The sequence below is a fragment of the Lemur catta genome, chromosome 7 (assembly GCF_020740605.2).
Source record: "Lemur catta isolate mLemCat1 chromosome 7, mLemCat1.pri, whole genome shotgun sequence".
Lineage (NCBI taxonomy): Eukaryota > Metazoa > Chordata > Mammalia > Primates > Lemuridae > Lemur > Lemur catta.
The window spans coordinates 107,376,607-107,402,256 of NC_059134.1; the positions used below are offsets into that span (position 1 = coordinate 107,376,607).

General features: G+C 66.4%; 2 protein-coding genes across 10 annotated transcripts in view; one reads left to right on the forward strand and one right to left on the reverse strand.

Moving 5' to 3' along the window:
* Nucleotides 1-32: 32 nt before the first annotated feature.
* TSPAN4 (tetraspanin 4) lies at nt 33-20,940 on the forward strand. Of its 7 annotated transcripts, none has more exons than XM_045558551.1 (9): nt 33-137; nt 3,851-3,949; nt 7,427-7,506; nt 16,468-16,659; nt 18,347-18,421; nt 19,288-19,389; nt 19,505-19,636; nt 19,735-19,818; nt 20,397-20,940. In XM_045558551.1, the coding sequence occupies exons 3-9, from the start codon at nt 7,444-7,446 to the stop codon at nt 20,463-20,465; spliced, it is 717 nt and encodes a 238-aa protein (XP_045414507.1). In that variant the 5' UTR covers nt 33-137; nt 3,851-3,949; nt 7,427-7,443; the 3' UTR covers nt 20,466-20,940. The 7 variants fall into 7 exon arrangements, with proteins under 7 accessions (XP_045414507.1, XP_045414505.1, XP_045414508.1 ...); XM_045558549.1 differs by having other exon boundaries at nt 65-137; nt 3,740-3,949; XM_045558552.1 differs by lacking the exon at nt 33-137 and adding an exon at nt 1,340-1,405.
* Nucleotides 20,941-23,493: 2,553 nt separating this feature from the next.
* CHID1 (chitinase domain containing 1) overlaps nt 23,494-25,650 on the reverse strand; it is a 28,636-nt gene continuing 26,479 nt past the window's right edge. For 2 of the 3 annotated variants that reach the window (XM_045558544.1, XM_045558543.1), the window contains exons 11-13: nt 24,558-24,753; nt 24,180-24,260; nt 23,861-23,904 (exon numbers count right to left, since the gene is read on the reverse strand). In XM_045558544.1, coding sequence (XP_045414500.1) covers nt 24,183-24,260; nt 24,558-24,753 — 274 coding nt within the window. In that variant the 3' untranslated portion in view covers nt 23,861-23,904; nt 24,180-24,182. Of the gene's footprint in view, nt 23,661-23,860; nt 23,905-24,179; nt 24,261-24,557; nt 24,754-25,650 lie in introns of those variants that run through there. The other variant, XM_045558545.1, reaches the window with a different exon arrangement.

Here is a 25,650-nt window from a genome sequence, read left to right on the forward strand (position 1 = left end):
TCCCGGCGCGACGGCGTCCGAGCGGGGCCGTAAGAGTGCGGCGCCGGCGGTTCGCGATTCTCGTGTCCGCTTGACTGACAGCTGCGCGGCGGGAGCGCACTGGGGAGCGGACGGCGCGGGCGGCGGGCAGCGCCCAGGTAGGTGCCGCGCTGGGGTGCGGCCCGGGTCCCTCCGCCCGCCGCCCGCGCCCCGCCCGGCCGCGCCAGGACGCGAGGTGGGGCGCGCGAGTTCGAGCCCCGAGACAGACGCAGCAACAAGTGGGGGGCCGGGCGGGGGGCGCGGCGATGCGCGCGGGGCCGGGACGGAGGGGCTGTCGGAGGTCCGGCGGCCGCGGCCGGGCTTCCCGCCGCCCCTGCTGGCCCTGCCGGGAACGCGCTGTCTCCGCCTGGAGCCCCCGATCGCGGGGTGCCGGGGGCTCTGCCGCCGAGTTTGGGGCGTTTCATGCTCGCCGCGGGCCCGGACCCTCGGGGCGCCGCCCCGGCCCCCGCCGCGCTCGGGCCGCGCAGGAACGGCCCCCGCCGGGTACTTACCTGTAGCCCCGACGGCAGGGGACGGATGGGGGCGGCGGCTGCTCGCCCTGTACCGCCTCTCTGCGCCCCTGTCCGCGATCTTCCGGCTCCTTCCAGGAAGGGGAAGGGGGTCCGCGCCATCCCGGCCCGCGATCGGGGCATCGGCGCTCAAATGCACCTCCGGGCACGGGCACAAGGGCCCGGGAGGGAGGTCCCGGAGGACGTGGTTTGTGATCTTGGCAAAGGGCACCCTTGGGGAGAGTCCTGAAGGCTGTGCCTGCAGGACCAGATGACCCCTGGAGGTGATGGGACCTCCGGGGACTTCAGGGACGGGGTGCTTGTGTCTCTGGGATGGGGTGTGGGGCGGCTGGCACCGGCGCCCTTCTTACTGTGCTGGTGGGTGACCCTGGAGATGGGAGGGGTGGGGTCAGTGCACGGAGAGGCAGGGAAGGCTCCTTGGAGGAGGTGAGCTGTGGGCTGTGAGGGCTGGGGTGTTGCAAAGTGGCATCTGTGAGGGCTCAGGGCAGGTTGGGGCTGTGGGCCATCTGGTAGGAGCCGGCCTGTGTTGGGTCCTGGGCATCAGCTAACTGCTCTCTCTGGGAAAATGCTGGAATTTTGCCCTAGTTGCAGGGGAGGAGGATGAAGGGTCTCGTGGGGCTGGCCAGAGCCACTGTCCATCTGGGGTTTTTGGTCCCACCCTGGCCCGGGCCCTGGACAGCTTCCTCGTGGGCATTAGCCGTCCCCCACCCAGCCACGTGCAGAGCCACGAGACACCAGGCCACTTCCCTTCCCTGCCCCCTCCCCTCAGGCTGAGTGGACACACAGCCTGCCCTGGCCTGGCCAGGGGCCTGGGGTCAGACCTGGCTTGGCTGCCCAGGCTGCTGGTGGCTGTGGAGGTGAGGGGGCGGGGGCGTGGGATCCAGGATGTCAGGAGGGTGGGCCCTTGGGAGCGGGTGGGGGCTGAAGGCTTCCTGGAGGAGGGACCCTGGGCCTGTCCCCCCCTGTTCCTGCCAGGAGGAGTTGTTTACTCTGGGAGACTTGGGGCAGTGAGCCTCCCTCCCAAAACCTGGCCGAGCCAAGTTGACATTCCTGGAATTCCGAGCGTGTGTGCTCCCTGATTTCCCGGGAGGGCCCTGGGAACTCAAGCCTACCCCTGTGGACTTCCACCCCCCTGGCATGTCCACAGAGCCCCCCACATGTGCACGGAGGCCCCTGGGCTCCTCCCTGGCTCTGCTGTGGCTCAGGCCTGTCCTTTGCCCTGAGCAGGCTAGACCTGAGGACTTTGGGCAGCCTCAGAGGTCAGCCCTGCCTCAGCCCTGGGTGGCCTGTCCCCCCTGCACGCGTGTTTGCTGAGCAGGGGTAGGTGGGTGTGCAGTGACTGTGGGGCCTGGCTTGGGGCTCTGGGAGCGTCGGGTGGGGTTTCACAAGAATGGGACGTCCAGTCCCCTATGGTTGGGGTCGAGGAGCACAAAGAGAGGGATAGTTTTCTTACATGTGGTTTGGAACCCGCTTGAAGGGGTCACTTCAGGGAAGGGGACAGGGGAAACTCGTGACTGGAGTTTCAGTTGCCCAGCCCCTCCCACCCTGGGTGTTGCCATGGAAATAGGCCAGCCACGGGGGAGGGGAGGGCGCTGGGCAGCTGGGTGGAGCACTGGGCTGGGGTTGAGCAGACCTTGCACCCTGGTCTTGGATCACAGCCTCAGTTTCCCCATCTGTAAAACTCTGGTGGGACCAGAAGCTGCCCACCAGGAGGGTCTGCATCCCCAGGGGGTGTGGTGACGGCCCCTCTCCCCAGCCTCCCCCCACTCCTGTGCCTCTGGCTGGGCAGGCGCAGATGTGTGTTCACCCGGAGGGCATGCCGTGGAGGGCTGCGGACACGTGTGCCGGACACCTCCCTGGTGCACACACACCCCCAGCGCCTGCCGCGCCCCGGACAACACGCGTTCAGCACTGTCCGAGTGGCCCTCGAGACCTGGCAGTGTGGGCAGTGGTGTTTGCCCGAAACTAGTGACCCACACCTCTGGTGGCATTTGGGAAGGCCACCACCTGCCTGCCATCCCACTGCCTGGGCTGACGTGCCCCTGAGACTGTTCTGTAGGGTCCAGGTGACAGGGGTTAGGGCCAGGGCTGCGGTGGGGTGGACACCTGAGGCTGGGCTGCTCCTGGAGCCTGGGCGGGTGGAAGGGCCCCTCCGCCCCCACAGCCCCCGCAGAGAAAGGCCTGAGGGTGCTGCCGAGGGACAGGGGAGGACACCAGCCTGGCCTTCATTGGCCCAGGAGAGGTGGGGGGGGCCCTTGGTTGCCTCCCCTGGAGTGGGAGGGAGGCTCAGGCTTGGGAGGGAGGGGGCCAACCCGCCCAGGCTGTGTGTTGGGGCTGGGGGTGCCGGCTGCCGGGGGCCTGGGTGTCTGCGGTGCCCCTCCCCCATGGTGAACGGGCGGGGCCTGTTTGTGTTGGCCGGCCTCCCTGCCTCAGATCCCCGCCCAGCCTCGGCCTGGGGGACCATGGTGGGCCGTCTCCAAGCTGCTCGCCACCCCGGCTGCCCCTGCCTGGCGGTGCACACAGGCTGCGATGGCAGCCGCAAGTGGCCGTGGGCAAGCTGCTGCAGCGTCTGGGGAGGTCCCTTTTTGAGTGGGACCTTGGCCCGGCCAGGTGGGTGTCCGTGGCCTCCTTGTGGCTCACATTTCCCCAGCAGCCCACGTGTCTTGGAGCCCTCAGTCAGCCAGGGTGGGGTGTGCAGCCTCCAGGTCCCCTCCTGCCCTGGGGCTGCCAGAGGGCCACTTGCCCCACCCCCAGGCTTGGTCTCAGAGGCCAGGCAGTTGGGCGGCGTTGGGGGTTGAGCTGGTGGGGCGAGAGGGTGGTGCCCCCTTCGGCCCCCAGTTCAGCTCCCCCCCAGGTGAGCTTCCCCCGCCCCCCGCTACAATTCCCGGGTGGTGAGACAGGACAGATGGGTGGGCCTTGTGGGTCAGCACCTATGGCCCCCTGCGGAGGGCATGAGGCCACTTTCTGAGCTTGGGCCGAAGGGAGGGGTGAGGTGGGGCTGCAGGGCACCCTGTGGGAAGTGGACACCCAGGCTGGTCTCAGGGTCGGGGGCCCCTGCGGGAGACACGACTGGGTGTCTCTGTGTGTGCCACATGTCTGCATGTCTGTGTGTCTCTGTGTGTCCCTGTGCTGTGAGTATATATCTCTGAACATACGTGTTCTCCACCCCCGCTGCCCCTTCTGCCCTGTAGGGACCTGGCCCCGTGGGAGTTCCCTGTCCCCTGGACGCCAGCCCCCACACCTCTCCCTGAGCAGCTGTGTGGCTGAGGGTGGAAACCAGGGCTCTGTCTTTCCCACCGCAGAGCTCAGCCCTGCCTTGGACACGTCGACCACTCGCCCAGTCCCTGCCAGCCTGCAGGGGCACCGAGCACCACGTGGCCTCCTTCCCGTGGCAAGCGCAGGTATGTCATGGCCTGGTTGGGCAGTGCGGTGGGGATGGCACTGGGCCTGCCTCTGGGTCTCACCTGTGCCCGGCCCAGGGGCCGTGCCAACTGGACGCTGAGCATGTCTCGTTGGGGCCCCACCTGGGGGGGCACTGGGACTCCTGTGGGTGAGGAGCTGGACTTTGGGGCCACGGTGTTGGGGAAAGACCCTCCCCATGCCAAGCTCTGCCAGCCCGGCCTTGCCTGGCCCCTCTTTGGGTCTGGACAGCCTGGTGTGAATTCTGGACTTGCGAAGTCCAGACTCAGAGTGAGCCCAGTCCTCACCCTGACCGGCCCTGTTCCCTTGGACGAGTTTTCTGATTCATCCCAGTAGGCTCATCTGCTCATGGGGTGATGTGTGCAGGCTTTTGTAGACAGGAGAGGTGCAGGGGTTTTGGGGACACAGACTGCATCTGGGCGCTGGGCTCAGCGCAGGATCCCAGACCTGCCTTGAGACCCATGAGCAACTCCAGGGGAGCCCTGGGCTGCCCCTGCCCCTCCCAGCCTCATCCGCCTGGGCTGCAGGAGAGATGGGGCTCCGGATGCATCCCTGCCCCGGGCAGCGTGACCCCACTGCCGCCCTGGGAGCCCCCACCTAGGGGAGCCTCCTCTAGCCACGGCCCAGCAAATCTGCTCCCGGCAGGAGCACCCCCAGCCCAGCATGTCTTCAGGGAGGGCAAGGACGAGCAGTGGGCAGCAGGCTTATTTAGGCACCCCTGGAGGCCCACCTCCCCCGGTGGAGTCTGCCTGACGCTGACCTCTGACCCCACCAATGGCGTGAGGTGGCAGGGTGCTGTTTTCGGTTCCAGGTCTGGCCTCTCTGAGGGAAGGCAGGGTGGGACTTCTGCCATCAGCCCTGGTCCTCCCTGGGCCCCTGTGGCTCCTGCCCTGCCCGTGTCCGGAGTGCCTGCTCCCCGCTCTCGCCCTCTCGTGAGCACGCCCCGAAGGAAGGGGCGCCTGAGGGTCTGCCGTCGGCTTGGGCACGCCAGGTGGCTCAGTCAGCCCAGGGGCTTTTGGGGGGGTGCCAGAAGTTTCCGGGGGCCGCCGGTGCCACAGGCTCTCTTGGCAGAGCTGTGGGGTGGTCTCTGCTGGGCCCCTGGTGCGCAGTCACTGTTTTGACTCTTCCCTGGGGCCCAGACCCGCCAAAGAGCCCTCAGGGGAAGCACAAGGTGGGGGACCACGGGAAGCCCCAGGCTGGTCTCGAGTGGCAGGGGGCCTCCAAGCAGGCTTGCTGCACTGGGGGGCTCAGGCAAGCTGCACCCCACCCAGAGAAGGCCGTGGCTGCAGTTCTCCTCGGCGCCACCAGGGACAGCAGAGGGCTGCCGCCCTGAGCCCGGGTCTCAGGCCCGGGACCTGCCACCTCCGGGCTCCCAGCCTGGCCCTAGGGAGGGCCCGGACCCGCAGCGCGGGGCAGCCTGCCGGTGGCACCCCTACCCCTCCTGCCCTCCTCTGGCCCTTCCCCATCCGTCTTCCTCCCCCCTTCCTCTCCCTTCCTCTTCCTCCCCCTTCCTCTCCCCTCCATTACCCCACCTCCTCTTCCTTTGGACTTCAGTTCCTGGGACTATCCCATGGGACGTCCACTTGATGGCTCTGGTGACCAGGGAGGTTTTGGCACAGCCCCGAGCCCAGGGTGCAGGGCATGTGTGTGCCTGCCAAGGCCCTTCACCCCAGGCCTGGGGCTCCCCTCCGCCTCTGGGCTGCAGATCAGGTGGGGGGATCTGGACCACCTGCCGCTGCCCCCCACTCTGGGGGCCCTTCTACCCCTAGCCCTTTGGGAGGGATGGTGCTTCAGAGAATCGGGGTGGGCTGTGGGGGTACTGGCGGGGCATCTGTCCCTCGGCTTTGATTGTGGGCGTCTTGTGCACACCCAGGGTGATGGGCTAGTGTGTGTCTGCTAGTGTCTGTGTGCACAGCCCTGAGTGCAAGGTGCATTGGTGCGTTTGGATGTGTTTGGGAGGGAGGTGAGGTCTCTCAAAGGTTGACTTCCAGTGTGGGCTGGACCACAATGAAATTCTAGGCCTCTTGTTGAAGAATTGCCAAAAATTTGGCTGGGCGTGTTGGCTCACACTTATAATCCCAGCACTCTGGGAGGCTGAGACAGGAGGATCACTTGAGCTCAGGAGTTTGAGACCAGCCTGAGCAAGAGTGAGACCCCGTCTTTACTTAAAATAGAAAAATTAGCCTGACGTGGTGTGCACCTGTAGTCCCATCTACTCTGGAGGCTGAGGCAGGGGGATCGATTGAGCCCAGGAGATGGAGGCTGCAGTGAGCTATGATCACGCCACTATACTCTAGCCTGGGTGACAGAACAAGACTCTGTCTCAAGAAAAAAAAAAAAATTACTGAGAAGTTCAAGAGGGTGACAGTAGAGCATCTAACCAGCGGGGTGCATGTGACTGCCCTTGGCCTGCTCCAGGGAGGCCACACAGGGGCAGGAGGCCAACTTGGGCCCTGGGAGCCCTGTGTGCCCCAGTGGGGCTGCCAGCCTCCCACCGGGCTCTGGGGGTCGCTTGGGACCACTCTCGCACTCCTGTGTCTGTTCTGGATCCTCCTGTAAAGTCAGGAAACCTTGCGGACACCCCCTCCATGTCCTGCAGAGTGACCCAACATCCCGGGGACCTAGGGTTCCCCAAAGCGCCCCAAGCCAGAACCTCCCCAAGTTGCCACCAGACAGCAACTGGGTCACCCCTTCCTTTGCATAGTGCTTTGCATATCGTTTGCGTGGTCGGAGGTCCAGGCTCCCCGGATGGCTGGGTCCAGGCCAGGCACCGTGGGCGCAGGTCCCCTGGCTGGGAGCTGCCCGGGCCTCAGCCCCGGCGCTGGCCCCAGCCCCTGCCCTCCGCCAGCGTCTTCCCTCGCAGCCGGCGACAGTGGAGGGGGGCGGGCCAGCGCCGGCGGAGGGGCCGGGGCGGGGCGGGGGCGTCGCTGCGGGGCTGCGATTGGTCGGCCGGGGCAGAGCGGAGCCATTGGCGGGGGTCCGCGCGGGGGCGGGGCCTCCTCGCATTGGTCGGGCAGCGGTGGGCGGGGCGGGGGCAGCCGCGGGTCCGCGGGCAGGTGTCCGGGGCCCGCGGCCGGGTCCGAGCGGAGCCGCGCCCGCTGCCACTGCGGGGCGGGAACGGGCGGGCGCGGGGCCGGAGGGAACCGGCGGGATGGCGCGGGCCGGGGCGGCGGGCGCGGGGCGCTGAGCGGCGGGCGCGATGCGGCGCTCGAGCACCGACGAGTCCACGTACCGGCGCAGCCCGTCGCCGGAGGGCAGGGGCTCGGGCTTCGCGCGCGGCGGCCCGTTCCGCCGCTGCAGCAGCCTGTGCGGGCGCGCGGGCGCGGGCGACGGCGGGGGTCCCTCCTGCGGCCTGCACGCGACCCCCGGCCCCAAGGCGGCCCAGGCACGCTACACGTCGCCCAAGGGCAACAAGTACGTGGTCTTCTACCTGGACCTCTCCTTCATCTTCCTCCTAGAGCTGAAGCGCTGCAGCATGGCGCGCGGCTGCCTCCAGGGCGTCAAGTACCTCATGTTCGCCTTCAACCTGCTCTTCTGGGTGAGTCGCGGCGGGGCCGGCAGCGGGGTCTGGGGGCGCCGGTGTCGCCGCTCTGGCTGGGCGTTGGGTCGACGGGGCCGCGGAGAACCCAGGGTCGCTGCTCGGGCCCGGGCTGGCGGCGGAGGTTTCCGCTACTGCGGGTGCCCGCCCGGGCCTCTGCCCCGGGGCTGCCCGGCCCGCACGCTCCCCTCTCTTGCGCATGTGCGCTCGGGACAGGGCCGCCCAGGACAGGGCCACCCCCGGCGCTGCGCCTGTCCCGCGCTTGGGGTCGAGCCGCGGGGGTGGCCCCCGCCCCCCGCCGCGCCCCTGCGAGCGCTGACCCAGGGACCCACCTCCGGGGCTCGGCGGGGAGCCGGCTGCAGGGCCCCTGTGGGAATGGGGTGGGGCCCCGACACTCGGGGCATGAGTGCCTGCAGGGAGGCGCCTGGCTTCCCGCCTCCTGGTCCTACCAGAGCTCCCCTAACTTCTGCGGAGGTGGGCGGGGTGGCTCGGGTTTGCTCGGCCTTGGGGCGGGGGTGTCCGGTGCGGCTTGTGTGCTGGGCGGAGCAGAGCTGAGGGGCGGCGAGGACAGTGTCCACCCCACCGCCCCCACCCCGCCCCGTAACAGGTCTCACACCTGGCCAAGGTGGAGCAAGCCTGGTGCGACCTGGACCCTGTCCGTCCCTGGACCCTCAGGGGGGCCGGGCTGGAGTTGGGGGCGACCTCTGATTACCTGGGCCGGGCTGGGCTTCACTGGCTGGGCCAGGGGAGGCTTGGTGGAGAAATGATGCCAAGGTCATTCTGTCTCTGGTCTTGATTCCCGAGCCAACTCTCCTGCAACTGGGCGCACAGGGGCGCGGCTTCAGCTCCTGCCTGGGCAGTGGACTTCAGAGGGATGCTCACTTGCCTGTGACCTAGTCAAGGCCAAAAGCCCAGAAACCCTGGGCCACCTTCCTGCTCTTTCCTTCGCTGCTGGTCCCTGGCTTTTCTCTCTGCACCTTGGGTAGGGCTGGAGGTCCCTGGGAGGGACAGACAGCCTGGGCTGCCTGTGGGGGATGACCCAAGGAGGTTCCTGCCCCAGGTGTCCGCCTCCAGAAGAGGCCGCCCCAAGGGTCTGTTCTCTGCTAGAGGTTCCGGGGAGGGCCGAGGCCCAGGACCAGGCCTCGAGGGTGCCCTGGAGGCTGGGGGCGGGCAGCGGAGGTGGATGCGGGCTGGAGCCATGGCCGGGGCATGGGAAGAGGTGAATGTCCGCTTGGGTGGCTGGCCAGCGGCAGCAGGCACCAGGGCAGTTAGTGCTAAGCATTGGCAGTGTGTGGGTGGATGTCGCTGTGATGGTGGGGGTGTGGTAGGTGACAGAATGACGGGGGGGGGACACTGCACATAGGGGCAGTTCCTGGGAGGTGGGCAGGTCCTGCTTCTCTGTCCACCTGCTCTCTTCTATGACCTGGACACCTGCCTTCAGGGAAGAGGAGGCGGGGCCTCCAGGGGGCCTGTCTGCCCTGAGAGCAGCCCAGCCTCACGGGTCCCCAGGCAGAACTCGCTCTGCCCCAAGGGCCCTGAAGAAGCTGCCCTGCCCACTGCGGGGCAGACACACTCCATGACCCCTGTGGCGGATGGCGGCGGATGGTGGCGGCTGACCCCCTCAACCGGAAAAGAACAATTCAGGAAGCCTTGGGACCCCCTCCTAGGCTGGAAAATTCACGTGCTTTTTATTATCTAATTACACTCCCAGCCCAGCAAACTGCAGCCCCCGCTGCCAGCACCCCCCAACCCCAGCCTGGTGTCTGATGGGGGTCTGAGACCGGAGGGCTAGAGCAGGGGGCCCAGCCCTGCCCAGGTGCCTGCTGGGGCTTGAAGCCACCATGCAGAGCACATGGCAGGGGTGTGGATGGGTGGGGGCTTTGTGGAGGTGACAGGTACCCTCACCTTGTCCCTGAGTCCCTGCTGGTGACAAGGCTGGGGCTAGAAGGGCAGGGCCAGTGTACCCCTCCCCCAGCCCCAGCTGCTTTGCTGAGGGGGTGTCTGCCCCACCGTAGGAGGGATTTTTTTCTGTCCATTTCCGGGTTACATTGGGGGACCAGAGGACAGAACTTTCCGTGGTGCCTCAGTCTCCCCACTGGAGCCAACCGTGGGGGCTGAGGCTGTGGGAGAGGGTCCCCACTGGCTGGACCTCAAGACCCCCGTGTGTCTGTCCTGACCTCACCCTACAGGGCCAGGTGCTGGACCTCCAGGGGTGCCCTGGCCAGTGGGGAGGGCAGTGGTGGGAGCTGGGCGGGGGGCTGTGCCCGTCCTGGTGTGGCTCCCGGAGACGGGTTGGGTATGGTTGGCCCAGGGAGTAGGTGGGCAGGACGTGAGCCTGCAGGCAGGTGGAGAAGTTGGGGGTGTGGGAATCGGGGGCCCATGCTGTGCACCTGCTCAGAGGTGGGTGCAGTGGTCTTTCTGTAGCTCCCTTCTGCCCACTTGCCTGATCAGGCTGCCCCTCGGTTTCACTCTCCTGTCCCCCAGCTCACCCTGGCACCCCTCCTGCCTGTGCCTCAGGACTCCCCTCAGAGCCCCCTTTCTCTGAAAGGCAGACCCTCCCCAAGGCCTCCCCTGACACCTGGCTTCCTGAGACCTCTTTCTGGGCCGAGACCAGAGCCCCCCAGCACCCCTCACTGTAGGGTTGGGCCCCTGGTGGAGACCACGGTCCCTGACCGGGCCTAGGGTGGCCTCAGGGTCCTACTTGGGGGAAGGGGGAGGGAGGGGTGGGGAGCTCCAGAGGTCAGCTGACTCTTGTTTATGTGCTGAATTTGCGGGCCCCTGGACGGGGGCACTGCCAGTGAGGGTCTGCACGGAGCCTCCAGCCTGGGGTCGAGTGGGAGGGGTCCTGAGGCAGCCAGGACGGGTAGGTGGCACGTGCCCTGGTCCCGGTGGTGGGGAACCCAGACGGACGTGCAGACCTGGCGGGGCCGCAATCCCAAGACCCCGATACCCCTGCCCTCCTTCGGCAAGCGGCGTCCTTGCTAGGTGGCCACAGCTCCCCTGGGCAGCTGCTGATGCCCAGGTGGGGTGGCCAGGTTAGGGCCAGGGTCCCTGTGGTGGGGCTGGGTGTCCCTTGGGAGCCCTGTCCTCGTGGCAGAGGGCCGCGTAGGGCCCGTGAGAGGACCGCCAGAGGTGGGGAGGGGTAAGGGGTCCCCACCCCCTTGCTCTCAGCCTCTGCCAGCAAAGCTCTTCCCATAATGGAATCGAGGTCCCGGGGGTGGATGGAGAGGACAGGCCTGCTCTTCCTGCCCTCCTGTCCCCTGCCGGACGGGCATCTGGGTGGAGGCTGTTTCTGCGGCTCCCTCGTGGCCACTGTCCCACCTGGGCCCCAGCCAGCAGCCTGTCTCCTCCCAGGCCGGGCCCTGGCCCGGCGAGCCCTCCACGCTGCCCCGTCTCCTTCCCACCCCACACCAGGCGCTCAGTGCTTGGGGCCTGTCCGGGCAGCGGGGGTGGGACCCAGGGCAAGTCCTGCCCTCCCCAGGCCTCAGTTTCCTTGTCTGCACCACAAGGCACTGTGCTGGGTCAGGGTCCCCTGACATTGGGCTGGCACAGGAGGTGAGCAGTCCCCCTCAGCTCCCACCCAGCCTGCTGACCCCAGCTGGGCAGAGGCCTGGCTGGAGGAGGTGTGGGGTCAGAGTCAGGTGTCCAGGGCCCAAACCCTGCCTCCCCCTGCCCTGCCAGGAGGGGACTGAGGGGCTGTCCTGGCCCTGCCCAGCGGGTGTGGGGGTGCTGCAGCCTCAGCGCCCCCTCCCTCACCCCCAGGGCAGGTCCTGGCAGTGCTCCGGCCTCTGCTCCGGCATTGCTGGCGACTTGCTGGGAGAGGTGCAGGTTAGGCCCTTGGCTTTCTTTCCCTTTGATGAGCTACGACGACGTCCGACGGCCATGCCCAGGCTGCCTGCCACTGGTCTCCGGGCAGGGCGCTCTGATATGGCAGAGGAGGAGGGGACCCCGAGGGTGGCCAAGGGCCATGCATCCAGCTCCCGGGGCCTCCTTTGGTGACTTTAGCATCCTGGGTGTTCTTGGTGGGGACGGCAGCAAACACACAAGTCCATTTCTGCATAAGCCACCGTGCGTCTGCTCCTTGGGGAATTCATGGCTCCTCTGATGGGTTGGGGGTGGCAGCGGTTGGTCCGGGGACCCTGCCTGCCCAGCTGTGGGCCCCAGGCGGCTCTGTCCACCTGGTGACCCAGACGGGGCTCCATGGGGCCTCTGTGCATTCCCAGAGTCCAGTGTGGTGGCAGGGCAGGCGAGCCTCTGTGTGGAGAGAACTTTCTAGATACAGAACAAAAGTAGAGGGCTCTGTCTGGGACAGAGACATGGCCTCAGCTGCTAAGGGCTGCAGGGGACAGGCGGAGAGGCCAGGAGGCCTGTGCTCGGGAAGGGGGAGTGAGTGCATGTGGTAGGTGTGGGGTCCCAGCTGCACCTGCCCAAAGTGAGGCCCTGGCCCTGGCCCTCCGCCTCCTCCACTGTCTCTCCTCTGGATGCCCCTCGCCCCTCCCACAAACTCCTACTCACCCTGCAAGACCCAGCTCTCCTGCCCTGGGAGGGGTGAACTGCTGGTGAGGGCCACTCTGCTCTCCCTGCCGTGGACTCTGGCTTCAGTGGGTCCTTGGTCAGTGGGCGTGGCCAGTCTCCTCATCTGTGAGCCTGGGGGCACCTGGAGAGCCCCAGGGTCGGGGCGAGTGGACAAGGAGGGTGATGTAAGGATCTGGTGTCTTGACCACTTCCCGCAAGTGCAGTTGCTCAGGGCTGGCTAAGAAAACAAGTCAGGGCCGGCACGGTGGCGCATGCCTGTAATCCTAGCACTTGGGGAGGCTGAGGCGGGAGGGTCACTTAAGGCCAGGAGTGTAAGACCAGCCTGAGCAACACAGTGAGACCCAATTCTACAAAAAGTAAGAAGAAAATTAGCCAGGTGTGGTGGCGTGCACCTGTAGTCCCTGCTACTCGGGAAGCTGAGGCAGGAGGATCGCTTGAGCCCAGGAGTCGAGGCTGCAGTGAGCTGATTGTGCCACTGCAGTCCAGCCTAGACGACAGAGTGAGACCCTGTCTCTTAAAAAAAGAAAAAAAAAAGAAAAAGAAAAAGAAAAATGACAGCCAATTACACAGATTTTAAGTGACAGGCTCTTCATACCTGGTAACCAACATCCCAGCCAAGATGGGGACATTTCCTCCACGCACAGCCTTGGCCTGAGCGGGAACCCAGCCCTCCACCCTGTTCCAAGGACTGGGCCAGCTGCCTGGCCATCTGCCACTAGCCTGTGACTGGAGGGGCAGTGGGCAGAGGGCCAGCCAGCACTGCCCCCCTGGCCGGGAGGGGAGCACACGCCACAGTCAACCCCAAAACCCACAGACAAGAACAGCAAGGGCAGAGGAGGGGGAGGTAAAAGGGCGTCAGCAGCACCTGCCACATGGCAGGGCTGGGTGCCAGGGGTGACTGAGCCTCTTGGCCATCGTTGGCTCAGTCTTGGGTAGAGCCCACAGTCGCTGCTGAAGGTCAAGGTGGGCGGGTGCCGAGTAGGGCTGGGCTGACACCAGCCAGAAGACGGTCCCACACGGTGCTGGGCTGGGGCCCACCCCAGCCCCCCAGGTGTTGCCGCCTGGGCTGAGTTTGACTGGGGAGGGACCTGGTGCTCCTGCCCTCCCGGGGCCTCAGCCCTGCTTACCCTGCCTTTGGATGTTTTGGCTAATGGGGCCCATTTTCTCTTGCACTTTGAGGCTGTAATTTTCCTGCCAAAATGTTTCAAAAGCTGCATACATAGAAACATTTTCAAAATTACGGGTCATTTTATTAACAACGTGCATGCGTTCTTTAGTGCTGGTGTGTCTGAGCGTGTGCAGGGACGGGCCCATGGGGTCTGCAGGCACGGGGCAGCCTTAGGGCTGGAGGGGAGTGCCGGGTCTCGAGGCGAGCCCGTGACCGTGGGCTTGCCTGTGACGGTGCAGGGCGTCTGTGATGGCGTGGGCTGGTGGAGTCTGTCTCAGTGCTTGTGATGGTGCCCGCCTGGTGGCAGTGAGCAGGTGGGGGAGGAGGTGAGGATGTTTCCTGGAGTGTTCTTTAGGGAAGTAAGTTCCCACCAGGCTGGGGCAGTTGTGGAAGGGGATGGGGCTTGGGGTTGGGGTGCAGGGCTCCTTCCCCCAGGGTGTTCGTCCCCTAGCCCAGGCCTGGCGCCAGCCACTTCGCGTGGCATCCTCCCCGAGTCCTTCACGGGTCCCTGTGGGGCGAGGGGAACTCAGAACGGCTCATTTTCCTGCTGACTTGAGCAGTCCGCTGTCCTTGGAAGGCAGAGGTGGACAGCTCGGGCAGTCTGGCTTTTAAATGATAATTTTCCCTGTTGAACCGGCACCTCCTCTCTGCTGAGGGACCTGCCATCACCTGGCCTGGTCGCTCAGCCCCGAGGTATGACCCGCAAGGGGCTGCTTGGTTCCTCAAGGGCAGGACATGCTGTTAGCGGGGCATTGTGCCTGGGGTCACTCCGGCAGGCGGCCATTTCCTGGGGCCTCTTATGTGGGGCAGACACAGAGCTGGGAGGGAGCCCCCCCTCGGTGATTGTGACCCAGGGCCCCACGTCCCCAGTCCTAGGGGCAGCAACAGGGCAGGGCCATGTGTGTGTCCTGTCTGCTCCTCCACTTCCCCCGAGCCACCCCCCGGGTTCTGGAAGGTTCCCTGAGACCTGGGAACTGCCAGAGGCCATGGGGAGCCCCTCAGCTCCTCCTAGCGGCCCTGGCTGGGGTCAGCACTGTGTACGTCCCATGGCAGGGGCCCTGGTCCCACAGGAAGGCGTCTCTAGCGCTGGCAGACCCCTGCCCTGCCCTGCCCTGCAGCTGTGCTCCAAGCCCAGCTCTCCCAGGGGGACAGACCCTGGTTCTGCACACTCAGGCACACCACGCTCCAGCTCGCCATACCCCGGGTGCACCCCTGCCCTGGCGAGTCCCAGGCCGCCCTCCTCGGGCTGTGCCCACTCCCACCTCCACGCCCTTGCCAGGTCTCCTGGGTGTGCCCCTTGCCTCTGGGCCGGGGTTGCTCAGAAGCCACCCCAGGCTGGGCGCTGTGCTGAGGCCCCTGTCAGCTCCAGGGCAGCCCCTCGGGGAGCCACAGGGCCGTGCGGTCAGAGTGGGGGCAAGTCAGCCCTGCATCAGGGTGCCCCCCATCCTGGTGCCCAGAGCACAGGGGCTGACCCCTCTGTGCCCAATCTGTCCATTTCTCCCCAGCCCCCATTCCCTGTGCCCTGGGAGAGGCCCTGGGCTCTGGGTGTCTCGGCTCGGCAAAGCTTCCCAGGGCGGGCCGTGAGCCCCAAGCTCCAGAAATGTCTTGTTTCTAGCTGTTAAGCAGAGATGCTGGCCTTCCGTGGGAAGCCCCGGCAGGACAGAGCCTGCATTCACCCCAGGAGGGACTGGGCAGGTGGGGGCTCTCAGGTGTGCTGGGTGGGGGGATTTTCCTGCTCTGCAGGGCTTGGCCCTGAGGGGCCTTGAAGGACCCCCAACACCAGCAGAGGCCCGAGCCTGCACCCCTGGGCGCCTGTGGCTGCTCCTGGCCTTGGGCTGGGCGCCTGCCATGGCAGTCCTGCTGGCTGGCTCTCCCCGGCCAGTGCCCTGGGCTGGGGAGGGGTGTGCGCGCGTGCACCTGGGAGTGTCACCAGGCCTCCTGGGGCAGGCTCTTGGGCCTGCCTGAGTCTGGGGGGGTCCCTGTGTGGGCTGAGGCCTTGGGCCTGGTCTAGCCAGGCCCGGGGTGGTGGGATGGGGGCTACCGGCGGCCCATCTCCCAGCCCTAGTTTCTCTGGAAAATGGGTGTGAGTTTGGCCACTGGGGCTCAGGAAGCTTTTGTGGGGTGATGTGGGCGGACGCCATTTCCTCAAGTCCGGGAGCTCCACAGAGTAGAGGGGCCACTTTACCAGTCCACACTCATGTCCTGTCCACTCCTCCTGAGTGGGGCAGAGGCCCCCAGGGGCTGCCTGTCCCCCACCCCGGGGCAGGAACACACCCTCCCATGTCATCCCGGAGTGACCTGGAGCTCACAGCCTCGGAGTCTGAGGAATGAGGGGCCAGAGCCACAACCCCCACCAGCCAGCTGGGCTGAGCCCTGCTCCCCGAGACTAGATAGACGTCCACCACGAGAGGCCGTGAGCCCTCAGATCCACTGCCCCTTCCCTTCCCCCCCACTCCCGTTCCCACTGATTTTCACTACGATGAGCAGCTGTGAAATGCAGCGAAGGCCACGTCCTGGAAGGCCCCGTGGGGAGGGGGCTCTGAGCAGGTGCTCCCTCGAGACCCTCCTGTCCCACCAGTGCCAACGTGGTTGAGATGAACCCTGATTAATTACGAGCACAGGTGTGAGGGCATCAGGGCTCCCTTGCCTGGGGCGACGGGGGTGCAGGCAGGGATGCCGCAGCGTGGAAGGCAGACACCTGGGGTCTGGTGTTTGGGATCCCCAGGACCACCTGCCAAGAAGCCCGGCTTGGGAATGAGGGGGCAGGGGCAGCAGACGGCACGGTCCGGGGCATCTGTCCAGTGGGCAGACCTGGGGGGCAGTGTCGGGGGGGTACAGGCTGCGCCCTGGGGGCTAGAGGAGACCCAGGCCCTCTGCTCCAGGCAAGGGGGTGGGCGGACACTTCCTGGGGGGGGTGGCATTCTGGGGAGGCACTGGCCCCCCGTGGGCTGCCTCAACATCAGGGTCATCTCAGGCAGGGGCCGGCACCCCAGCACTGTGGGTCGGGGGTACCTGCCCAGGGTGGGGCGCCCAGCCCTGGTGACCCCATAGGATTCCTGTCCTGGGAGGCTGGCAGGGCAGGTGAGGATGGGCCGGGGGCCCGCCCTGGACAGCCGCGCGCTGCTGCGGGCATTTAGTGGGGCTCTGGGTGGCTGGGGCTCGGCTGAGGACGGCACAGCCTTGGGGTGGGCTGGGCTGTGCCAGGGGCGGAGCCTGTGACCCTGCCTCACGCGGCCTCTCTCCTGCTGTGCTTCCAGCTGGGAGGCTGCGGTGTGCTGGGCGTTGGCATCTGGCTGGCCGCCACGCAGGGGAACTTCGCCACCCTGTCCTCCTCCTTCCCCTCCCTGTCGGCCGCCAACCTGCTCATTGTCACCGGCGCCTTCGTCATGGCCATAGGCTTTGTGGGCTGCATTGGGGCCATCAAGGAGAACAAGTGCCTCCTGCTCACGGTGAGTGCCGGCGGGGCCTGTGCGGGCATCGCGGGGCAGCGCCAGGTGGGGGCTCCAGTGGCTCCCCAGGCCTTGGCCGCTGAGGTCCCCCTGACACGGGGGGCCCCACCTCGGGGGCCTGGCCTGGAGGGACAGGAGGACCACGCTGGGGCAGAGGGTCCGAGGGCCTGGAGCAGCCCTGGGGGGCCTTGCTGGGTCCTTCAGGCCAGGTTGGGCTCGGGGGCTACTCACCCAAGAGAACATGCTGCAGCTTGATGGGGGCCTCCCTTGACAGGCCGTGGCCGCACGTGAACAGAGGCACACCCCATACATGTGTGCACACACGTGTGCAGCCACTACTGGGCTTGTTCTCTCCAAGCCTCATCCCTGACCACCTCCAGCCCCGCCATGGGCCTGACCTCTCAGCCCCCCAGGACCCTCTGCTGAGAGCCTGGCAGCCCAGCCACGCCTCAGGGATGGATCTGTGGGCAGGGAAGTTTCCCCTCCTGAGAAACGCTAATCACGTGTAATTAAAAAGGGGAAGGATTCCTGAGTGAGCCCAGCTGAGGCCTGGGGTGGGCTGGACACCTGCTCACATCCTAAGTCCTGAGGCTGTAAGGGGTCCCCTTGTCTGAGGGGCCTTCCTCAGGTCCCGGCCCTGGTGGAGCCAACCCACGCCCCTCCACGCCCCCATCTGTCAGCCTTCGTGGAGTCCAGCACGTTCAGGAAGATGTTCCCGGCTGGGGCTGGGCACCCCGTGGAGGCAGTGGGGGGAACGCAGGGCACAGTGGGGTCTGTAGAAGCCCTGCTGGGCTCAGGGCTCCTGGGACAGTGGAGGAGGCTGCAGTGTGGCCCCCACAGGAGCCCAGCACCCTCTGCCCAAGGGCTGGCTCAGCATCCGGAGCCCAGTCTCAACAGAGACGAGGTCGGGGCGAGGGATGATGCCTGCCCCTGGGCCCGCCCCACTCATGCCCACCCTGTCCACGCCTCCCTGCCTCTTTGGGGGTGTCAGTGACCACGTGGAAGGACAGGCTAGGAAGGCTGCCTCTCCCCCTCAGCTGGCCAGGGGCACCCAGGGTGGGTTTGGGGCTGTGCCTTGGTGCTCGGTATCGGGGTGCTGCCTGGAGGGTGAGGTCTGTGGGGTCAGAGGTGGAGGCTTCCTGCAGCTGTCTCAGGCACCTTGGTCTCGCCTGAGGGGGCACTGGCACCCCAGCTGCCCTGCGGGGTGTGACTTGGGAGTTGGGGGGGCACTGTGGTCCAGTCCCGCCCCACCACACAAGTGGGCAGGCACTGGAGTGACGCACACTCGGGTGTGCTCTGCCTCCCGTGGCCATGTGACGTTTGGGACCCATCTCAAACGTCCCAGCCAAGGCATCCTCAGTGCAGCTGACGGGCTGGGGGCTTCAGGAATGGGGACTGGTCCTTACTTGGGGGTGCCTGGGTCACTCTGATGGGACAGAGGGAGTCCAGGCCAGCCCAAGGCCACAAAGCTGAGAGGCTGAGCAAGATACGATGTCCACTGTCCCAAAACCTGGGACCGAGGGTTCCTGGCAGGGTGGGGTGGCACTGGGGGGGGGTGTTTCCAGGTGCCAGGATCTGGCTGGGGTTTCTGGCAGCACCACGTGGCCCCTGACATGCTGTCAGGCTTGGGGGTGGTGGGGCCTGGAGTGGCCAGGGTCCGGGTCACCGAGGCTCGTCCCCCCGGCAGTTCTTCGTGATGCTGCTGCTCGTGTTCCTGCTGGAGACCACCATCGCCGTCCTCTTCTTCGCCTACACTGACAAGGTACAGCGACCTGTCCCCTGCCCAGTGAGCACCGGGGCTGTGTAGATGGGAGGGGGCCTAGGCACGGTGGGCGCACACTTACCCACAGCCTCGAGGGGTTGCCGGCAGCGCTGGGGGTGTGTTTGTGGCTCCCCACACCCAGGGGTGCTCAGCCAGGCCGACCCCCAGCCCTCCGGTGAGCACCTTACGGAGCCCGCGGCGTCCCAGCCGCTGCTCCCGCTCACGCTGCCCTTCCCACGTGTTGTCTGGAATTCAATCGGGACGTTCATCTCCCGTCCTGCCTTGCGTACATCAGGATGGGCCTGTTTGTGTTGTGCACCCTGGTCACGATCTGGTAGTTAGTTTTGCTCACGTTGTTCCGTCTGTGGCCACGGGGAGCTCCTCCGCTCGGCTCCTGCGTCCCTCTGACGTGCCTGTCAGTGGACCTTCCCTGTGGCAGCACTTCCGACTCTCTGGCGCGTGGGGTGCTCCAGGCTCCTTGTGGGACCCCCGCCCGGGCCCCAGGTCAGCCACTTCTCTAAGGAGCCCTGGTCCTCGCTGGAGGGGGAGGCAGAGACCAAGGCCTGGCTGGGGACGCTCACCGCTCCTGGGTGCCGCGGCTGCTGGCCCTCAGCTCACGGCGGGGACGCGTGTTTGTGCTAACAAGTGGATGCACACATATCTGCTCTCCCCGTCCCTGTACCCCAGGACCCCACGGTCCTCCCCCAGCCTGAGGAGGAAGCCAGGGAAGGGCCTCTTGAGCAGACACCAGGCCTGGACTGTGCCCTCAGCTTGATGGGTGGCGCCAGGCAGTGACTTCATGGGGCGGATGGGGGCTGGAGAGAGGCGGCACAGTGGGGGCCCTGCTGACCCCGCCGCACCCCCAGATTGACAGGTATGCCCAGCGAGACCTGAAGAAGGGCCTGCACCTGTACGGCACGCAGGGCAACGTGGGCCTGACCAACGCCTGGAGCATCATCCAGACCGACGTGAGGCGGGTGGCCTGGCGGGGTGGGCGGGGCCACAGGTGCACCCCCGCCGCGGGCTGGCCTGCCTGCCCCCTCGAGCCCCAGCGCCAGACCTGTGCTTGCCCCCCCCCCCCAGTTCCGCTGCTGCGGCGTCTCCAACTACACTGACTGGTTCGAGGTGTACAACGCCACGCGCGTGCCCGACTCCTGCTGCCTGGAGTTCAGCAAGAGCTGCGGGCTGCACGCGCCCGGCACCTGGTGGAAAGCGGTGAGCGAGACCCCGCCCCCTGGGGGTTTGCAGGGACCTGGAGGGTGGGTGCTGTGAGCCAGGAAGGCTCCAGCCTGGGTGACGCGGCTCTCCCCCAGCCCTGTTACGAGACCGTGAAGATGTGGCTCCAGGAGAACCTGCTGGCTGTGGGCGTCTTCGGGCTGTGCACGGCGCTGGTGCAGGTACAACACCTGAGCTGCGAGGGCTGTGCCCTGGGGGGCAGCAGAGCAGCAAAGGCCTCGCCCCTGGGGGGCCGTGATCGGGTGGGCCTGGTAGTGAACGCTCCCCTGCAAGGAGCCAGTGTCCTGGACAGAGGCAGGGCCGCAGGGGATGGGCAGGGGTGGGCAGGTTGCCCCGAGGGCCGAGTGTGGCTGTCTCCCAGCAGACGGTCGGGGGGAGTGGGGGGGGGTCAGCCAGGTTCCTGCAGGTCTAGGCCTGGGAGGGTCTGAAGCCCACAGGGCAGGGCCTGCTCACCCAGGCATTGGGGGGGGGGGTCCTGGAGGTTTTAGGGCTCAGCCCTTAGGGACCTCTTTCCTGCAGAATTTGGCCACCCTGGGCTCCACTGGCAGTTCCGGGGGTGTGTTCTAGGCCCTGGCGTCTCTGTGATGACCAAAACTGAGGAGCTGGGGGTGGGGTGTGCAGAACTCTGCCCGCTGTGTCCTGTGCCCAGGTGCATCAGGGCCAGGGCACCTGCTGGGCGTGGGGCCCCTTGGCAGTGGCCTGTGGCTCCCTGAACAGCCCCACCCTCCTGTCCCCACAGATTTTGGGCCTGACCTTTGCCATGACCATGTACTGCCAGGTGGTCAAGGCGGACACGTCCTGTGCCTAGGCTGCCTGCCACCTCGCCGCTTCTCTACCAAAGGCCACCACCCCCCGGGAGATGGCCACACGCCCACCTTTCCCACCACAGGACTCGGTGCTGCGCTCTGGCTGGGCTCTCGGTGCACCTGCTCTGAGCAGGTGCCTGCAGCCCCCAGGAATCCTGTCCCTGGAAGGCCCTGGGGTCTCTGCACCAGGCAGGAGGGGCGGCCAAGCGCTGGCTGCGGTACCCAAGGCTGGGGGTGGGAGGGGCCACCAGCACTTTTTATATCCATGTGTCCTCCAGAGCAGTGTTCACACGGGCTGGGGCGGCCAGGCTGTGGTCCCCAGCCTCCCACAGACACTGGGTGGGGCGCAGGGGCTGGATCTCAGCTGCCCTGAGGCGCCCACTGGTCCTGGTGCTCCAGGCGGGGCGCAGGCCCCGTCATCCACATTCCGGCGGTGCCCGGGCTCCAGGTGCATCTCAATAAAGAGTGGGAGCAGCAGTCTCGTGTGTGTCGCTGGTCTGTCCCCAGCCGGCTCTCCCTGCTGGCGCCAGGCAGACTCCGTAGGTGCCACACGGCGTGGATGCTCCCACCAGTGCAGCCTGGTGCCTGCCGGGCTGGCCAGGAAAGCGCAGGCCTGGGTCAGCTGCCGCAGGGGACAGAGCCACGGGACCCCTGGTTAAGGAAGTCCATTACAGGAGCCACAGAAAGCGCCACAGAGGCCCCTGGGAGATTCCTGAGCCCCTCACTGCGGACTCTCCGTCTCAGCCCCTCCCCTGGGGTGTGCCAGAGGTGGGGCTCTGCTCTCCCTCCGTCCCCACACCCGTTCTGTTCCTAGGCACCCTGCCTGTCCAAGTGGGTCGGCAGAAGCAAAGCAGTTGTCAGGTGTAGAATTAGAGAAATGGTCAAAATGTATCAAACTACCTCAAAGACAGGATTCTTACAACCAGAGAGTGAGGAGGGTTGTGGGGGGACGGCCAGTACAGGGATGACGGTTGGGGGGTCCAGCTTGGGGCAACGGGCACCTCCCAGGAGCCGCACTAGCTCTGGGGCATCTGATCCCCCAAACCACACCTCACAATCTCCAGTTCCAGCTCACTCCTGCCACCTCCAGGGACCTACCCATTCCCTATCACCCTGGGGGCACACTCGGTCCCCCTGGCTGTCACCATCCTGTGTGGCATATACACCTCTCTGCACCAAGCGCTGACTTCGGGGGGACATGGGCAGGGTGCCAAGTGCTGGGCCCACAGCTGGGGCCGCCCCTCCCTCTGCCCCTCCCTGGCCCATGTCCCGGCTGTCAGCTCTGAGCTCAACTCCTGTCACAAACCCTTGTGGCTAAACTGGCCCGGGCCCCACCCAAGGTGCGTGGCCCCACTATTGTCCCTATGGCATACTCAGTTGCCAGAGGGACACTGGCGGCCTGGCCCTGCCCACTCCCACTTGGTGCCTCTCCCCACCCAAGACCCCTGCCTGGGGCACTCATCCACCTGTGCCCTGGGGTCGGAGGGAACACCGGACATGGCTGGCTGTCCCGGCACTGCCATCAGCCCACGCGTGGGCGGTGACGTGGTGCCGCAGGCAGTGGGCCCAGCGCTCCCAGACCCCTGCCCTCCCTACTTGCCCGGGTCTGTGACACTGGAGAGGAGCTGGAGGGGCTCCGGTCCCAGCCTCACGCCCTGGCGGGCAGGGCACACTGTGCATGCCCACCCCCCACGAGCGCCACACATGCAGCCACAGCACCTGAGCACAGTGACTTCCCGGCAAGCTAGGTGGCACGAGGCTGCCCACTGCTCCTGCTGCCTGCTCAGGCCAGCCCCACCCCGAGGGCCCCTTGGGGGTTGGGATAGGGTGGCTGGCTGAGTCTGTCCACCCCACAGCTCCCCTGACCATCCTGAGCCCCTGGCCTGTGGTCCACACTGGTGGCACTGAGTGGCCGGGGGCTGCCCCAGCCAGAGCTGGGCGGGATGCAGCCAGGGGGTGTCCTGAGGCTGGTTTCCGCCACGGCTCACCCGGTGGCCAGGCTGGACCTCCCACCCACACTAAGCAGCTCCCTCGGCCGAGCAGCTCCGACTAGGGGCCCAGCCAGGCCTGACTGTGAGTTGGGTCAGGCCCTGACCCCAGGGACAAACATCTGCCCCCTTAGAACCCTCCCCCATTCCCAAACCCATGGCAGGGGCATGACTCCTGTGCCCCAGACCCCAAGGGCTTCACGGAAGCTACAAAGCTCAGGGCTAGTCCTAGTTAGAGGGTCTGGCCAGCGTGACCAGGTGGGCTCCAGGCCCTTGGTCAGTGATCACAGAGGATCCACCTGTGTGGAGCCAGCGGGAGGAGAAAACCCCACCGACACTGACGCCCAGGAAGGGCTGAGGAGCATCACAGCCATGGGAGTGACGGCAGCCACACGGGGGCACACGGTGCCTCCAAATGCCCAGACGCCTCCCTGACATCTGGGCTGGGCCGGGCCACAGCTGCCCTGCAGGGCAGGTGGAGCCGCCAGCCTCAAGCCTCATTTTACCAGTCATGCTGTCTTCCCCGACTCAGCCACGGTCCCCTCACTATGTTCCAGGCCAGCACGGGGCTCATGCCATCGCAGGTGGCAGAGCTGGCCTGGGGTCCAGGGCCAGAGTTTCAAGGGGGTGGGGCTGGCTCCTCTGAGCCCCCATTTCCAATGTGGCCCCCACACCTTAGTCATGCTGGGCGTGGTGGGGACGCTGGCGTGACTGCTGCAGGTACGAGGCGCCTGTGCACACGTGTGCCCATGGCAGGCCAGGTGTGACTGCAGTGGGTGGGGCCGGGCCCTCAGCTCTGCTGTTGCCAGGCTCTGGGGTCCAGGTGTGGGTGGGTCTGGGATTGTTCCGGAGCTTCCAAACCCACATCCAACCCCAGGACTCAGGGAGCAGCTGGGAAAGGCCCGTGGGGTGGGGGCTGTAGGTCCTGCCCCCTCAGCCAGGACTCCTCCCAAAACTTGTACCCAGGACAGGGCCCCCTCCGTGTGAGGGTGGGGCGTCACGCGGTACCTGGCCTCCCACTGAGGACGGCAGCAGACGCGTCTCGGCAACAGAGCAGAGCCTGTATTTCACAGTCAGTCCCCGCGTGGCTTGGCCAGCTGTGCTGCCCAGCTAGAGCAGGTCGTAGAAGTAGTCCAGGCCCTGGCCCAGCTCCCAGATGGAGACCCCGACGCCCAGCTCCCTGGCCAGCTCCAGCCTCACCTGCAGGGACTGTGGGCAGACACAGATGTGGGCGCCGGCCAGGGCCCCGGCCCCACAACGCCCCCAGGGACTGTCCCGAGGCCCAGGGGCAGCATGGCCAGACTTGGCTGACTGCCACTGCCCACCGCAGGGGGAAGGGCTGCTGTGTCGCTCAGCCTGCCCAGAACCGCTGGCAGCCATGGCACGTGAGGGCAGGGGCAGGGCACGTACCTTCAGAGTTGGGTAGAAGACGACGTGCTTCCAGCCACGGCTCCTGCAGGACAAGTGGGACTGCCTGTCATCTCTGGGTGTCCTGGCCCCCCCCCCGTGTCCCCCCCCCCGCTCCCAGCTGAGTTAGGGCCCTGGGCTCCTCCCACTGCCCTCCTGTGCCACCTGCTGCCTAGCTGTGCTCAGGGGCAACTACTGAGCTCGTGGATCTGGGGACCCCAGCCCCTGGTCCCCAGGCTCACGGCTGCTCCCCTGCCTCCACCCTCACCCCAGGGCCGCATCCCTACAGACGGGCTGGGTCACCCGCATCCCAACACTCACTTCTTATACTCGAAGAAGTGCTCCGAGGCCTGGCTGTCCCACACAATCCGGGGCCTGTGGTCCTTCAGGACCTGGATGTACCTGGGGAGAGCAGGCGTGGGTGTGATCACAAGATCGCCACGGGCACCGAGCCACCCTGCGTCATTAGGAAATGATCCCACGTCTCGAAGGCAGTGGGGGGAAGAGGCAGCCACCAGGGTGTGGCTTTCCTGGGGGAGAACTTTCCGTCACCCCAGAAGGAAGCCCTATACCCTTTTAGCAGCCACACGCCAGCCCCTGGGCTGGCTCTCACTGGGGTCCCCAGCAGGTTCCCCCAGGACAGGGTGGGGGGTGCCTGTGGAGCAGCAGGCCCCAAAGATGTAGGAGAAAGGTGCTCACCTGGCCCCGGCCCTGCAGGCTTTCATGGCCAGCCCTGCCTGTGGCCTTTGCTCTCTGCCTGGGTGCGTGCCGAGGCCAGGGCAGAGCCTCTGAGTAGGAGGGAGCATCCAGCCCACCAGGGTCTTGGGCAGACTTTCTGCGTGGGGGCTTGGCAGTCACATGGACCCTCGGGTGGGTGCCCAGACCTGCACGCATCCTGGGGGAGGAGGGAATGGGCCACTGTGTGGGCTGGGCCTGGGCCTCTCCTGGGATGTTCCACACTGCACAAGCCCCTTGGAAGATGGGGGAGCAACCCAGGCCACGCCCTCCAGAGTGCCTACCATGGTCACAACTACCGGGTTCTGCAGACCAGGCCCGCACTGAGGTCCCTGGGGCAGGTACAGACGGCCAGCCCGGCTGACAGAAGCGGAACACAACACGCTGCTGGCCTGAGTCGCTGGCTAACTGCCTGTGCCCCGGGGTCCTGGCTCTGCCTACCACCAAGCAGATGGCGAGGTGGCTGCCCCCGCATCGCCCTCGCAGGGTCTGGGCCCCGTATTGGAAGCTGAGGCGGGGGTGTCAGGTATTCCTGGCAGAGGCTGCGTGGGCTCTGTCACCAAGAGAGCAACATCATTCTCAAGGAGCTGGAGGGAGCCCAGGGTGGCCCCAGGGCTCCCTGGGCCTGACACCTGGCTAGGCCCCTGCTGGAAGCGAGGCGCCGACAGTGGTAGTCGAGGCAGCTAGCCAGGGAGAGCTGCACTTCTGAGTTCTGGGCTCTGAACGTGTTCTTGCTGCCCCCTCTGCCCCCCCGAGAGGCAGACCACCCCTCTGCTGCCTTCCCTGGTCTGGGGGCTGCCCGCCACAGCTGGCCCCATGGCAGAGAGCATGGTCCGCTCATCCCCTTGCTAACTTCTCTCCTGGACCCTGGACCCACCTCCTGCAGGGGGATCCACTTCAGGGAGGGGCTGCTGCAACTATGTTAAAACATTGCAGTCCTTTAGACAAAGCTTCATGTCTTTAACCAATTACAAGCCAAAGAATCTTTAAACCCACCTATAATCTGTAAGCTGCCCCCTTGGAGATGGCCCACCTTTTTGGGCCAAACCAATGTACA

Excerpts from the sequence above, each read along its gene's own strand:
- TSPAN4 (XM_045558547.1), top strand. The coding sequence starts at position 3,011 with ATGGTGGGCCGTCTCCAAGCTGCTCGCCACCCCGGCTGCCCCTGCCTG. Across the intron at positions 18,422-19,287 it reads TCTTCGCCTACACTGACAAG|ATTGACAGGTATGCCCAGCG; the intron begins GTACAGCGACCT and ends CCGCACCCCCAG. Across the intron at positions 19,819-20,396 it reads TGTGCACGGCGCTGGTGCAG|ATTTTGGGCCTGACCTTTGC; the intron begins GTACAACACCTG and ends CTGTCCCCACAG.